The sequence below is a fragment of the Fukomys damarensis genome, unplaced genomic scaffold (assembly GCF_012274545.1).
Source record: "Fukomys damarensis isolate Sample0158 unplaced genomic scaffold, DMR_v1.0_HiC HiC_scaffold_27, whole genome shotgun sequence".
Classification (NCBI taxonomy): Eukaryota; Metazoa; Chordata; class Mammalia; order Rodentia; family Bathyergidae; genus Fukomys; species Fukomys damarensis.
In genome coordinates this window covers 33,006,539-33,020,885 of record NW_022900939.1, presented here as the reverse complement: position 1 = coordinate 33,020,885, position 14,347 = coordinate 33,006,539, and the positions used below count along the sequence as shown (strand labels likewise).

Below are 14,347 nucleotides of genomic sequence, written 5' to 3'. Positions count from 1 at the left end.
GTAATATAATTTCTACTAGTATCATAAGTTGATGTACTAAATACTTAATCTATTCGCAGTGGCTCCCATCTCTATAGTGGTTTATTTCTTCTCCTTCTGTTTGATTTTTTAAAAAAAAATCAGGGAAGATTGTATTTCCATTAATACTTTATTTATTTTAAGATATTTCTTATGTTAACTATCACTCCATTGAGTATAAAGGCCACATTTGCTTTATCCATTCGTTAGTGTAGGCTGTGTTGTGCTGCTATACGCATGGGTATACGTGAATCACTGTAATATGATATCATTAACTCTTTCTTGATTTTTGGTGGTTTTTGTTTTGTTTTGTTTTTGTTTTTTGTACCAGGGATGGAACTCAGGACCTGGTGCTGGCCTGATATCCTTAACTCTTTTGGGATGATACTTAGACAGAGAATAGCTTGGGGGAGTGAAATTTCTATTTTTAGTTTTTTGAGGAATCTGCATGCTGATTCCTACAGTGGTTTAATCCATTTGCATTCCCACCAACAAAGTAGAAGGGATCCTTTTTCAGCCCCACAGCCTCCCCGGCATTTACTATTATTTGATTTCTATTAAGGAAGGAATTCTGCCTCCGGATTCCCTTTGGCCTTTAGCTGTCTCTGCTCTTTTGTGCATCTCCAGGGAATCTGCTGACTTTTCCTGCAAATTTCAGATTTTCCAGGCCCTACAATCAGCTGAGTCTTCTTTAAAACACTCTCTTCTCACCAACACACACCAGATATCCTGTTGGCTGTGTTTCTAGAGAACCCTAACTAATAAAGGAACACACATTTCTTGTTTGGACCTTTGTTGAGAGAGCATGACTTTAATAGCGCCATTTCTGGTCTTCCTGCTGCAGCATCTCAGAGCTACAATTTCACCATTTTCTCTCAACTCTCTGATAAGGTCTTATGATGTCATTATAAGGGTCAAACATTCAGTTCATCAAATAGGAGGTGCATTTCATCAATAATACAAGAGAACATCTGTCAAAATCAATTGACGGTTGAATAACAGATGCACAAAGAAGTTAATGTAAAAACGATATGCTCATCAGAATAATAGTTTGACATTTTCTAAGTTATATGTGCATTTACTATATAACCCACAAGGTTGCAGCCAGATCTGCAGTCGAAAAGGTAACTGTAAGGTGCAATGTGCAGAGTAATTGCCTATGAATAGAAACAGAATGAACTACAATAAGAAGCACTTCCAAATTGGGCATGGTGGTACATGCCTGTAATCTCAGCATTCTGGGAAGCAAAGACAGCAAGATCTCAAACTCAGCCCTAGCCTGGGAAGCTTAGTGACTTAGCAGGATCCTACCTCGAAACTGAAATAAAAAGGGCTGGGGATTTAGCTCAGTGGTTCCGCTGCCTGCCTCCCAAGTTCGATCCCAGGTGCCAAAAAAAAAGAGACTAAAATAAAAAAGGGCTAAAGGTACAGCTCCATGAAAAGGCCCTGGTTTCAATTTCCTGTACTGCATGCCCCCCATCCAAAGCAATACCAGTAGTAATCTGGGTGACACCAGGTTGGGAAGGAGAGAAGTAAAATCATGCTAGGAGTAATTTTGATGTAGAGCAGAAAAACATTCTGTGCTTTAGCAGGAGGACTTGAAGAGCAAGAGTGGCAGGTAAGTCAAGGCCTAGAGAGGTTTCCGGTTTAAGAACTTGTGAGTTTCTTTTCCTTTCTTGTTCCTGAAAGAGACAGCCGAAAGCGTAGGCAAGGACTAGAGTATGAGAATCTTGTATTCAGTCTGAGGCCCCCGCGTAGCATTTACAGTGACTGAGGCATTTGCATTTTCCAGCAATCCTTAGGACTTCAGTGTTGAGCGAAGAATAGAGAGGTCAAGCCTGGAGACAGCTCGCTCATTTAGATGAATGCCACTTGTTGCAGGCTGAAGGACACCTTAGACTACTGCACCTGGAGAGAGGGATGGACAGATTCATATGTACTGAAAAACAAGGATCAGACTTGAGCTAATGGATTCCTGAAGATGTCATTCTATGAAGAGAAGACAACAGAAAATGCTTAATATTTTTAGAAGGGAAGTGAGGTTGATAATTCCATCTTAGACAACTGACTTTTAGAAGTTTACGAGACCAGAAGGAGAGGGGACCAACCAAGGGGGAGACAGGTTTGAACCTCCTCAGACCCAGGTTTGAGAATCCAGATTTGGAAGTCAATGGCCTCTGTGTGAGAGGCCATGAAAGTGGATAGAAGTTCCAGTAACAACTTGAGGGAGGCTAAAAAGCCTAGAATAAGCAAGCAGATTGGTGTTAACTCATTAAGGATGGCACAGAGCAAAGCCTGAAAGGTATAGAAAACACCAAAATACAATGGTATCAAAAGGGGCATCTGGCCATCTCTGCCCTTGGCTTTGCTGTGCAGGTGACCAGTTACCTGGTGCTCATCCCCACCCAACCCCAGTCTAAAAATGGAAAGAGAGAAAGCCCATGTTCTAAGCAAGGAAATCATGATAATCCACAAGCTTTATAGTGCTTATAAACATAATACTATAAACAAAATGTAAGAAAGTAGATAAAATGAAACTGGAAAAGGCATTGCCTCTGAGAAACATCATACTCTGATGAGCAAAGTTCTGGAATAAAAAATATGACAGTTTGGAATACAAATGCCAAAAACCATCCCCCTTATTAATCTAAACCATAAAATGTTATATTCCTGTTTATAATAGAAATACAATTAATATTTTTGAATTTAATATTCTTTAATTAATTCTTCTAAGAGAACAATGTTGAATTCTACTATTTCTAAAAAGTGACTTGAATTTCTAATGGTGATATATTAATTAGTAGAGATGATACATTATCTGTCTGCATTTTCTTTCCAAAAGTCCCTCACACTCCAGAATATGTGTTTACAAAAGTGAAGAGAACCAGGAGATTCCAAAGGAGCTGCACAGCACACCTGTCCTTCCTGGGATCAGACACAGAGCTTTGATCTTTCTGATATCAACCTGAAGCCCAAGGTTTTGATGTAATACCTCCTCACAAAGCAACATCACACTAATGGCGAATGATCATCAAAGAGAATGTTCTGCTTTGAAGCCAGTAAGCCTGAAGTCATTTCAGAGTAATGGGAGGGCAAGCCCATATCATAGTATCAGAGAAATTCTAAACATCACATGTCAGACCCATTGCAACTGTGAGCACAGTTACAGATCCTAACAAGAGTGATGAAAAGAAATGACCAATGCGAGGAAGAAAAAGTGTTGGTGTTAAAACACCAGCATTCTATGTAATGACCTACAGAAATGAGGATATACTCCTAAACAAAATAAATGTCACACATGTGTAAATACCAAATAGTTTCTCTGGTGTGAATAAATTAATAGTACGTAAGATCCTAATGATATAATTGACAATGTGAACTAGGAAGAAAGGGGCTAAAGGCGTAGGGTGGAAGGGTAGGGGAAAGCTAATAAGGGAAAAGAAAAAAATATGAGAAAATGAAAAAGTGGAAATAAAGTGTTTGTTAATGGGGAGGGGAGGAGGGGGTGAAGGGAGGGCAGGGACAAGGGGAAAAAATGAGAACCAAGACCTGTCATGTAAAGGTACAAGATCCCAGTAATGAATGTAACTGTACTGTATACCTAAAATGTACCAATAAACTCAATGAGAGAAAAGAAAGAAAACAGAGGCAGAGTTAGGAAATTAAATGGGCTCCACAGGGGTTAAGTAATAAACTATAAAGAATAATATCAGAGACAACAAATGTTTCATGAAAGGCATATTGTTCTTATACCTTAGAAAATTAATACTCAAGCCTAAAGCTATGGTTAAGCAGAGAAGGGAGGTGACCACACGCAAATGGTGTGATACAAATATGCAACTGAACCCGAACCTAAGAGGCTTAATACATTTCCATCCAGTCTGCTATTTGGATTGTTCTCTCATTTTATGCAAGAGGATTTTTAATTTTGTTCCATTTTGATGATACTTTTAAACATGATGATGACGTACAGAAATAAGTGGGAGAGCACTGTGAATCAACAAATGACACCTGATTAGTAGAGCTCTGCCTTACAATTTCAGTGTTTGTGTTGTATTCGTAGCAGTTTCAGTCTTTCTACTCTAGTGCAGTTAATAGAAGAGAGAAGAGGCTGGTTTGATAGTACACATAAGCTCCCACCAAGTGAAGATCGAGTGAAGCTTCAGCATGCTGTACAAAAGGCTTCCCCAAGATGTTAACAGGGAAAAATAGAGTTAGGACCGCAGCATCACAGAGCAAGGGCTGGGCCTGAGAAACTGGTCCTAATACCACTACTACATCCCAATACTGAGCACCGTCTCAGCTTCAGAAAAACACCTTTATCTGGTTGGTACTAGATGGGATTTTACTAATTCATAAATGCCAATAATGTCACAAGTACTTTGTTAAACTCTGGAAATCCAAAAATAAATTTCAGTTCAGATCCATCTCTAAACTCAACCATAACGACTGGCACTGGGAGACAGACACAGAAGGCTTGCACAGCTGTTTAAAGCATCAGAAAAAGTCAAGTTCACTTGCAGTTTGGCCTTTACAAGTTCTCGTGAGGACACTGACTTCACGGAAGGAATAAGTGGGACTTACTATACACACATCCATACACTTCGATCCTCATCCCAATCCTGCCCTTAGGGCTCCAGGCTGAGGGGAGGAAGCGCAGGAACCGGGCTTCGAAGGGCGCCTGGAGTCTGTAGTGCACCACACTGTCGGCATTGGTGTTCCCTGGAAATCCCTGGAAGAAAACAGCAAAGGGATCAAAGCAGCAGTAGAATCACACCACCTCGTCACCCTCCATGATGACAGCATGTGTTCAGTCTGGTGAAATGCTCTGCTAATGGTCCACGCTGAGGTTACCACCTCTCCTCAACTCCTGGATCAGTCACCATATCTGTTTTCTTTATATACAATGTAACTGAAACTGCATCAGCACCAGTAAGGTGTCTATAAACATGGTGACCTCTGTGAAGTTTGCTTTTCTAAACTGTTCATCTCACAAACTTCTCCCCTAATCTGCAAGTAGTAACGATACTCCCATGTAACCCCTTCACCTAGTGTGACAGAGCACCTTGGCCATTTGTGTCCAGGAGCCTGTAGTGAAATCATAGAGTCTGAAACCGGAGAGCTAGAAAGGACCTAGACATCAATCCAGCCCTACTCCCTTACATTCTGCAGCAGTCTTGGGTGGGGGTGATGGTAGTCAGGAGGTGGGAAATCTAAGACGAACAGGATTCCATTCCAGAGATTTTATTCCATTCGCAGCAGTGACAATACTATGTTTCCAAAGAAACCCACAAAAGCAGTCGTTTTTCTGTTTTTATATGCCAGATATTATTTTTCTCTCATTTATTTTAAAATATAATTTCTAGAAAATATACTTTTGATGAATGTGATTATAGCATCATACAGTGAAAAATTAGCCTTATTTTTACTTAGAATTAAAATTGATTAGTATTGAAGAAATTTTATACAAACAGAAGCTAATAATTTATGAACAAAGCAGATGAAGGTTATATTGTTTAAAACTCAGATCTGAACACAAAATCAAACATTTCTACATATGGTTGAAATATATTTAAGATGCTGGGAGTGTAGTTAAGCAGTAGAGTGTGTGCCTAGCATGTGTAAGGCCTAGGGTCTGAGAACCATGTTAAATATACACACACACACACACACACACACATATTACATACACACATAAAGGCACGCACATACACTCAAAAGTTTGAGTAGATATATAGAAACATGACAGCAGTAGAGTGTGTGCCTAGCATGTGTAAGGCCTAGGGTCTGAGAACCATGCTAAATACACACACACACACACACACACACACACACATTACATACACACATAAAGGCACGCACATACACTCAAAAGTTTGAGTAGATATATAGAAACATGAATTCATTTGAATTTTGAGGAATCACATTATTCATATCTTTTAGAAGTATAACTATAGAATATAAATCCTATAAACTATGTTCTTCAGAGACATAGAATTAAAAAGAGAGGATCTATACTAGTATTTCACTGATATAACATTTAAAGTTTATTACTGAAATGTTCCTATATTTAGTATAAAGTAACACTTTAAAATGTCATTTAATCTTTTATTTATTGAATTCAAAGTTTGCCTTGAGAATTTCCATAACAGACATAAATTTATAAGCAAACACAAATAGAATGTTGGACATAAAGACCTATTTCTGGCTTGTTTTGTTAAATCAGAAAACAAAGGCTCCAGAAGAATAAAGCTGTATATTCTCTGTGGAAATCCATAGCCTTCAGAGATTCTGCAGAAGCAGAAATCTTCATTTGCAGACAAATGGAAGCCAGCGCTGATGAGAGTGGGGGTTTAGGAAATGGCTTTTAAAACCCACTGTCCTTCAAATTCACTGCTGTCTTTCCTTCAGCTTGTAACCTTGGCCGAAGTCACAGTCATTTTTTGCAAAGTTCAAAAATAATACCTACCTGAAGATCTTGGTAAGGATTAAACTAGTTAATGTACATGATGAATCTGTAAGATAATCAACTATTTTCTTTGCAGCATTCATCTGCTTTTTTTGTATCCTTTTTTTATTGAAAGATGAAGTCACTCCGTTAGGTCTGATGTGAATTTATCACTGAGGACATCACAACTGAGTTACATCCAGTAATTAAAAAGTACATGTAGATAAAATGACCAGTTTCATAGCATATTCTCTAGGTATACATGGCAGTGACTAAAATCTGTGGCTTTGGGCCCATGAAACATTATAAACATGTTTCCTAAATAATTTAGGAATTAATAACATTCCTGAAAAACTTCCAGATCCTTACTTTGATTTGTTCTTCACGTTCACGTTGGTGAAATGTAACAACCACAAGTGAACAGTGCTACAATGTTCATGTGATCTGCCCACCTCTCACTCTCACATAAAGCTAAATTAATCAGTCCTCTTGGTTACTGCATATTAAACAAGAGACCCTGCATTTTGAGTGGAAAACTTCACTGTGAAAAATGGAAGATTCATCAACAATTACGTTTAAAATTCTCTTACAGATTTGTCATTTTGAAACCTTTCTCCCTTAATGAGTTTTTCATTAAATCTTTATTTTAAATTCTAATTATACAAATCAATCTTGGCGATTTTAAAAATACGCCACCACTGCACTGTACAATTTCACACATTTTTTTCAGTTAGTACACAGATATTTGAAAACTATGGATCACAATATCAACTCTTCAGCAGTTTCAGCTCGGTTAATATTTTTCCAAACCCTTGAAAGTATTCAGAGCAGTTATTTCAATATTCTGTTATTGTTTTAAGCTGCCTTGGTTACTCGGCAGGACAGGGTTCCTATAAGGAAGAGCCCATGTTTATTGACTATAATTCTGCTTCTCTGGTGGTCCGCCTGTGCTGATATTAGCCCTGAATTTGGTCTCTGCGATCTCAGCCTCTCCAAGAAAACTATGAGATTTATAACGGATTTGCTCAACTTTTCCTTTGTCGAAGGATACTTCTGAAAATCCTATACAAATGAAAGATATAATTAAGGTGCTCTTTATAAGACATGTTAACAAGTCTATTTGATTAGGATACTTTGTAATTTAGAGTGTTATTAGAAAAACATTGATTTAATGCTAAGTATCAGGCATTAACAATGTAATTGCCCTAGCATATGCTCTGAGAGCATTTTTATGTAGCAATTTGCATGGTGTTTCTACAGGTAATTAAAATAAGTATATTATCTTTGTCACTTTACTAGGAATAATATAATTAGAAATACGTAAAAAGTTAAAATGAAACATATAAAACAACATTGTAAATCTAAATGTGTATGAACAAAAGCCGTACATCTTTTTTTTTTTAAGAACACATACAAATAAAACCTATCGGACTGGGGAAATATCAACCTCAGGAGGAGATACAAAGGAATGGTCAATGACTAATGAACACCGCAGCAGAGCAGGTCCTTGCACAGGCTGAAACAATCATTCCTTACAGAGCACTCAACGAGGATCAGACTAACCAAACCCTCTGTACCTGACATTCGGGCAAAACTAGCAGAGAAGAAGTGGCTGGGTCTGTGGCACAGCTGTCTGGGTGAGGTGCCTGTAACCTCTGCTGCTTCCTCGGGCCTGCTCTGTTCTACAGGGATGAGCCCGGGAAGGAAGGGCTGCTGTAGAGACCTCCCGCAGGGCACAGATGGGACTGCAGTGTTATCACTCCCATTCCTGGAGGGTGACTGATTTCTGGGACTGCCTGCTATGGCCTCAATGCACCCTCCAGGACTCATGTTGAAACTTGGTAGCCATTGGAGCGGTGCTAAGAGGTGGGAACTTCGAGAGGTGACTAGGCAGTGAGGGTGCTGCCTTCGAAAATGGATTGATGCTGCTTTCATGGGCGTGAGTTAGTTGTCATGGGGACACAAGGATGAGTCTCTTCTACTTTTCTCTATCTCATGCTTCCTCACCCTTCTGCCTTGTTAGGACACCTCTATGGTTTATAAATCACCCACTCTGTGGTATTTTGTTGTAGCAGCAGAAAATGAAACTAAGACGCCACTAAAGGCTATTTCTAAATTTTGGTAAGTTGTAAATCACAGGAGCTCCACAGCTGAGAGACCTGGGTCTGAAATAAGTCCCAATACTTTCCGGTTTTGAGGTGACGAGAAGTTACATACCCACATGGAACATGTGCCTTTTCCTCTGAACACTGAGGAGATGATACCCAACACTCACAAAATTCTCATCATATCTCTAAAGTTCTTCCTATAAGATCTGCAGATGGTAAATGGCCAATACTTACCAATTCCTGTGCAGTATTAGCACAATAACAAGTGGTATTTCCTTTTTTAAAAATTTTTGAGACAGGGTCTCTCTTATAGTTAGGTTGGCCTTGGACTCACTATGTAGCCCAGGCTGGCCTTGAACTTGCCACAGTCCTCCTGCCTCAGCCTCCTATTGCTAGGACCAAAACCATGCACCACCCCCTTCCAGCTCTCCTTTTGTTCTTGTGACGCTAATCTCTGAAGCTGGGAAGGGAAAGCAAAGCACGTTCATCAACTACTATTGTCCATGAGTCCACTATCTCTTCTCCTCGATGCTCAGACACATCTCCATCTCTTAGGTCAGCAGGTGAAATTAGACATGAATGAGACTATTTCTCTGTTATTTTCAGAGGATTATTGATAATAATGTAGCATGCAAAGTTGCTTGCTTAAATTACCATATTTCCCCCCAAATAAGACTAGGTCTTATATTAATCTTTGCTCCAAAAGATGCAATAGGGCTTATTTCCGGGGGTTGTCTTATTTTTCATGTACAACCTTATTATTATTAACAATAAGTTCTACACTTATTCATTTATTCACATGCAAAATGTACATTTATTCATGTCATCTTCTTCTGGAACATTGTCATAACTCTCCAAAACTCTGAATTCTGGCCTGAATTTCTCAGGACTCCACCTCCTATAGAACCATTGGCCCCAAGCTCTTGTGGCTAGTGATAGAGCTCTCCTTAAATGAGTGCTTATCCAGGTGGCCTGCTCATAGTGAAGTGTCACTGATTTTATCCCATGAATTATTGACCCAAGGCATGACTCTTGCAGGCTTCACAAAGTTTTCTTTAGATTAAGAGTTAATTAAAGATTTAAGAGATATGAGTAGCTTAGCATGGTGGCACACACCTGTAATCCCAGCACTTGGGAGGCTGAGGCAGGAGGATCACTGAAAGTTTGATATTAACCTGGATGACATAGTTCAAGTTTAGCCTGAACTACCTAGCGTGACCTTGTCTTTAAAAACCAAAAGAAAAAAATAGAGAAAGGAGTAGCAACAGAAATGATGACAGTTAAGAATGATGGTCCACATAAAAATGACCAAAAATTGCAGGCATAGAAATTCAGAAAATGTTGCTTTATTTCACACAAGTGCATTAAAGTATGTTTGCTGTAACACACAACATATTGAATTATGCACATTTTTATTAATCTTCCAAGAGCACAAGAAAATCACCATTAAGATGCATAATAATATCAACGGGAAGGATATCGTTCTAGCATTTGAGTTCCTGGACCTCCAAAATGATAGGACTGGTTTCATATTGAGATGAAAATTGTTGATTCATTCAGCACCGTAGTTTCAGTTCCTGTTTTGCCAATAGTAGCTTCACTCTTTTATTATTTCCCTTTCTTCTGAGTTTCTAGGGCAATCCCTCATAAACCTAAAGGCTTTGTCCTAGACATATCTGTTACACAAAGTGTCAATGACTATTTGATTTTCCCTTTCAATCATCTATGGATCTGAACTATCTTCTACATATTTGATTAGGAGGGAATCACAGAGATAGATCAGGGGACACTCAATATCAAGATACATGAATAAGGCTGATATTTTGCCCCTTCCAAAGAGAAGTCTCCCCAGATAGAGAGACTTAGAGAATGGTACTCCAAAAATATGCTGGCTTTGGCATACTGAAAAAATTAATCTAAAAAATTAAGAGGATTTAAATTTGTATCAGAACCAAGGTTCCTCTAACCTTGTCTTGCTTCTCCTCACCGCTACTCTCAAATGCAGGAACAGACTTTCTGCAAAGTCTTATCTACCTAATTCCAGACCCTCCAAAGAAGAAACAGTTGCTTCCTGCAAAAACTCCCTGCTTCCTCCAAAGAAGAAACAATTGCCCCTGGTCCATTCCTGCACTTTGGTTAACTAAACTCAAATCACAGGAAGAAAACTGAAGTCTGTCAACACACCCGGACAGACTTCATACATCACTGTATCCTATTTCATACTCATATTCCAAAAAGATTTATGATTCGTTGTCTCTTCTGTAGGCCCAATGGACTTTGTCTCAGACAACTTCATGTGTCTCCAAGCCCAGTGGATCCTCCTAAAAACTGTCTGCATTCCCCATTCCTCCGTTTCCCTTATTCAGAGGCAAATGATCTTCTGAATCATGTTGCACCAGAAGGTGACAAGACATTATGTGGTGACCTCCATACATGTTATAAATGTGCGTATCTTTACTTCACTTAATTGGTCTTTGTCCCTTTATTCCAGTGACCTTTTGGAAGGTGAAGGGACTTCTTCCCCACACAAGCTTCCACAAAAGAGAAAACCATCCTCTCAAGAAACCATTACCTGTTTGCTCGGAGACTTGGACTGAAGAAAAGGAGGATAAAGGGAAGAAGAGGGAATGAAAGATGGCAGGGCATGAATGAAGATTTGGAAACAGACTGGGATTTCCATTTCTTACTATTCTTTCAGTTGCTTAATTCATTCTTTATAGTTATTTGTTTTTTTATTTCCTGAATAACATCCATCCCAGAGATACAAATAATCCATTGGTTATGGGTAAGGCTTTTTTTGTAAAAATCCCTGTGCATAACCAGTTTATCTGTCTCCAAAAAAGGTTTCTCTGAACAGAGCAAAGCAGAATTTTCATAAATATTCCCATTTCACGCATGATAAAATGAAATAAGCCTTCTAACAGAGAGACACTTGCAGAAACATTCCCATATTATTCTGCCATTAAAAATTATGTTGAATCAAACGGGACCTTAGAGACCATATTACACGTCTTGTCCAATAATAACACAAAGTTTGTAGTAAGAATTGAGATTTTCCTGGCGAATCCAATGCCCCTAAGCCCAGTAGATAAAAGTAAATTTAAACAAATAGTCTGGATCTCTTTCCAGATCATAAGTGGCTACACTGTAATTTTTTTTAAAATCACAATAAAACTTGAAAGAAGTGGCCACAATCCTGTAACAAATTCACCCAGTAGAAGGACTCACTCAGAAACGTTCATCCTCAACCTCAAATTATTGGCAAAAGAAGAAACCAAGACAAAGGATCATGTCAGTTCTCAAATACAGATTAGTCAGCCGTACTATCGAACAAATCGATATTCCGGATGTATTCAGGTAGCCAGGACGTGGTTATGCAGCGGTAGTGGATACCCAGCTATACTGACGTGGAGCTAAAATTGCAGTTACTCTGCATCATGCTGCTTTGAGTAAACGGTCAGCAGACATTTGGCTAGGTGCATCAACTTCCTCTGTAGTCCCATTCTACACATTTGTCTTTGAGGCTGGCTCTGATGTGAAGGTCTTCAGAATTCCTTATCAGACTCCCTCATTGCCCTTATCAGACTACATCCCTGACAGCGCATTATCCCAGTGATTGGTCACATCTCTCACCATCACTCAGCCAGCTGGGATAAAATTCCGTTTCTGCACAATGTGAGTCCCCTGGGGGGGGCGGGGTGGATGACCTACCTTCCCACCACGGATGCAGAACCAAGCTTCTTAGAGTCTTAAGTAAGTGGCACATATTGATGTGAAGGTCTTCAGAATTCCTTATCAGACTCCCTCATTGCCCTTATCAGACTACATCCCCGACAGCGCATTATCCCAGTGATTGGTCACATCTCTCACATCACTCAGCCAGCTGGGATAAAATTCCGTTTCTGCACAATGTGAGTCCCCTGGGGGGCGGGGTGAATGACCTACCTTCCCACCACGGATGCAGAACCAAGCTTCTTAGAGTCTTAAGTAAGTGGCACATTATTCAAAATGAAATGACTTAATTAAAATACAAGGCTTTAATTTACTGAAAATTTAAAGTTAGAGAAGTTTCTTGACTTATGACAATCACTCACTTGGTTAAAAGCTTAAAGTGATAAATGTTTAAGGAGATGGAAATGCTATTTATCTTGAGTTAATCATCACACATTGTGTATATGTATTAAATTATCACCCCATAGCCCAAAATATATACAAGTACTATGTGTCAAAAGCTACCAAAAAAAAAAAAAAACCCAAACAAACAAAAAGAAAATAAGAAAAGCAGGGTGCGCGCCTGTAAACTCAGCACTGGAGAGGTGGTAGGAGGAGAATGAAGGCCAAACAGCACTGCCAAGCAAGACCTTGTCTTAAAACAGAAACAAAAATAAGCAGAAAATCAAACAATTCAGTAAAGTCAAGATTAAAAACACAGAAGCTACTCTTCATTCAATCACAAAAGTAACCACTCTCGGTGCTTTTTCGAGATCACTGTTTCTAAAATTTGCTTTTCCATCTTTAGCCCTGTGGCGTTACACTCCCATGCTTTCTCCCCAAGGCTGTCTGAGTTAATCCCACGTCTCCTTCTCACGGCACTCAGATACTCGGGCTTTCCCACGGCAGCTCTGACCGAAGTGTACTCCTGGCACTCCCGTCCTTGCCTGGGATGTCTCTGCGGTCTCAGGGTGAGGGCCAGGGGAATTTTAACTGTGCTGTGTCTGGCGCCTTCCATCCTATCCACTCCAATCCCATCCTATGTGTGCTGCCTCAGGCTTCAGAGAGACAGACTCTCCGGCCCAGAGAGTCTCCTCCGAAACTGGCCTGGGTCCTTCTCTGTATCCTACCCTTTCCTCCAGGGCAGTCAAGGGAAGGAGAAGAGGAGAGGGGAAGAGAGGAAGAAGGGGAGTCCAGGGGAAAGATCTGCCTAGAATGATTTGGCCTCTGCCTTAGGATTGACCAAGGGCCCCACATAGTATTCTTAGGCTCTTCTAAGTCCTTTGACTCCTTCAGAAGATATTATGCTCCTAATAATTACTGTTCTACTCATTGGTATGGAAGGGGTACTGTGTGAAAATTCAATACACATAACATAGTGGGTGATGGTCAAATCCGACTAGGTTACATTATCAACTCCTTAAACACTTAAAAAAGTTTGAGCAACACGGTTAGCTAGAATTAATAAGTTATTGTGTTTGCAGCACAGTGCATGGGGGTCTACAATACACAATAACCTGGTACAGTAAGTCCATGATTTCTGAACCATCAAGTGGCAAACTTTCATAGGTGTGCAGTATAAGATTCACAGCTATACTGTACAAGACTTACTTTGTCAGATTACAAATATCTCATTTATGAACACTATCCTAGAATGGAATTTGTTCATAAATCAGGGACCCACTGTATATATTTACTGAATAACTAAAAGAGAAGAGCTGGAAAGAAACAATTACCTCAATTCTATGCATATACAGAAGATACTTCTCATTCTCCCTACCTTTCATCCTTTGTTTGGTTAAATTACTTCTTTTTGCTAATCATCTTCAGCATAAAAACTGTACTTGTCTCTGGGTCTGAGTCTCTAGGATAATAACCTGGATCTTATCTGATTTTTCTGTCATTTTGCACCCTTTCAGACAAGAATCTTCAAAATACACTTTTTATGATACTTTTAAAAATTCCCTTGGATTGGTTCATGAAGTGTGTGTCTACTTTATGAAGACTTTTAAGTCACCACTATAAACTGCTTTTGCTTTCTTCTATGTATACAAACGGAGAG

At 39.3% G+C, this 14,347-nt stretch overlaps 1 protein-coding gene across 3 annotated transcripts in view; it reads right to left on the bottom strand.

Annotated features, from left to right (window-relative positions):
• The window catches only part of LOC104853110 (contactin-associated protein-like 3), a 239,552-nt gene that overhangs the window by 69,757 nt on the left and 155,448 nt on the right, over nt 1-14,347 (bottom strand). For all 3 annotated transcript variants that reach the window (XM_019205537.2, XM_010610958.2, XM_010610959.2), the window contains exon 4: nt 4,603-4,750. In XM_019205537.2, the coding sequence (XP_019061082.1) occupies nt 4,603-4,750 (148 nt within the window). The remainder of the gene's footprint in view (nt 1-4,602; nt 4,751-14,347) is intronic.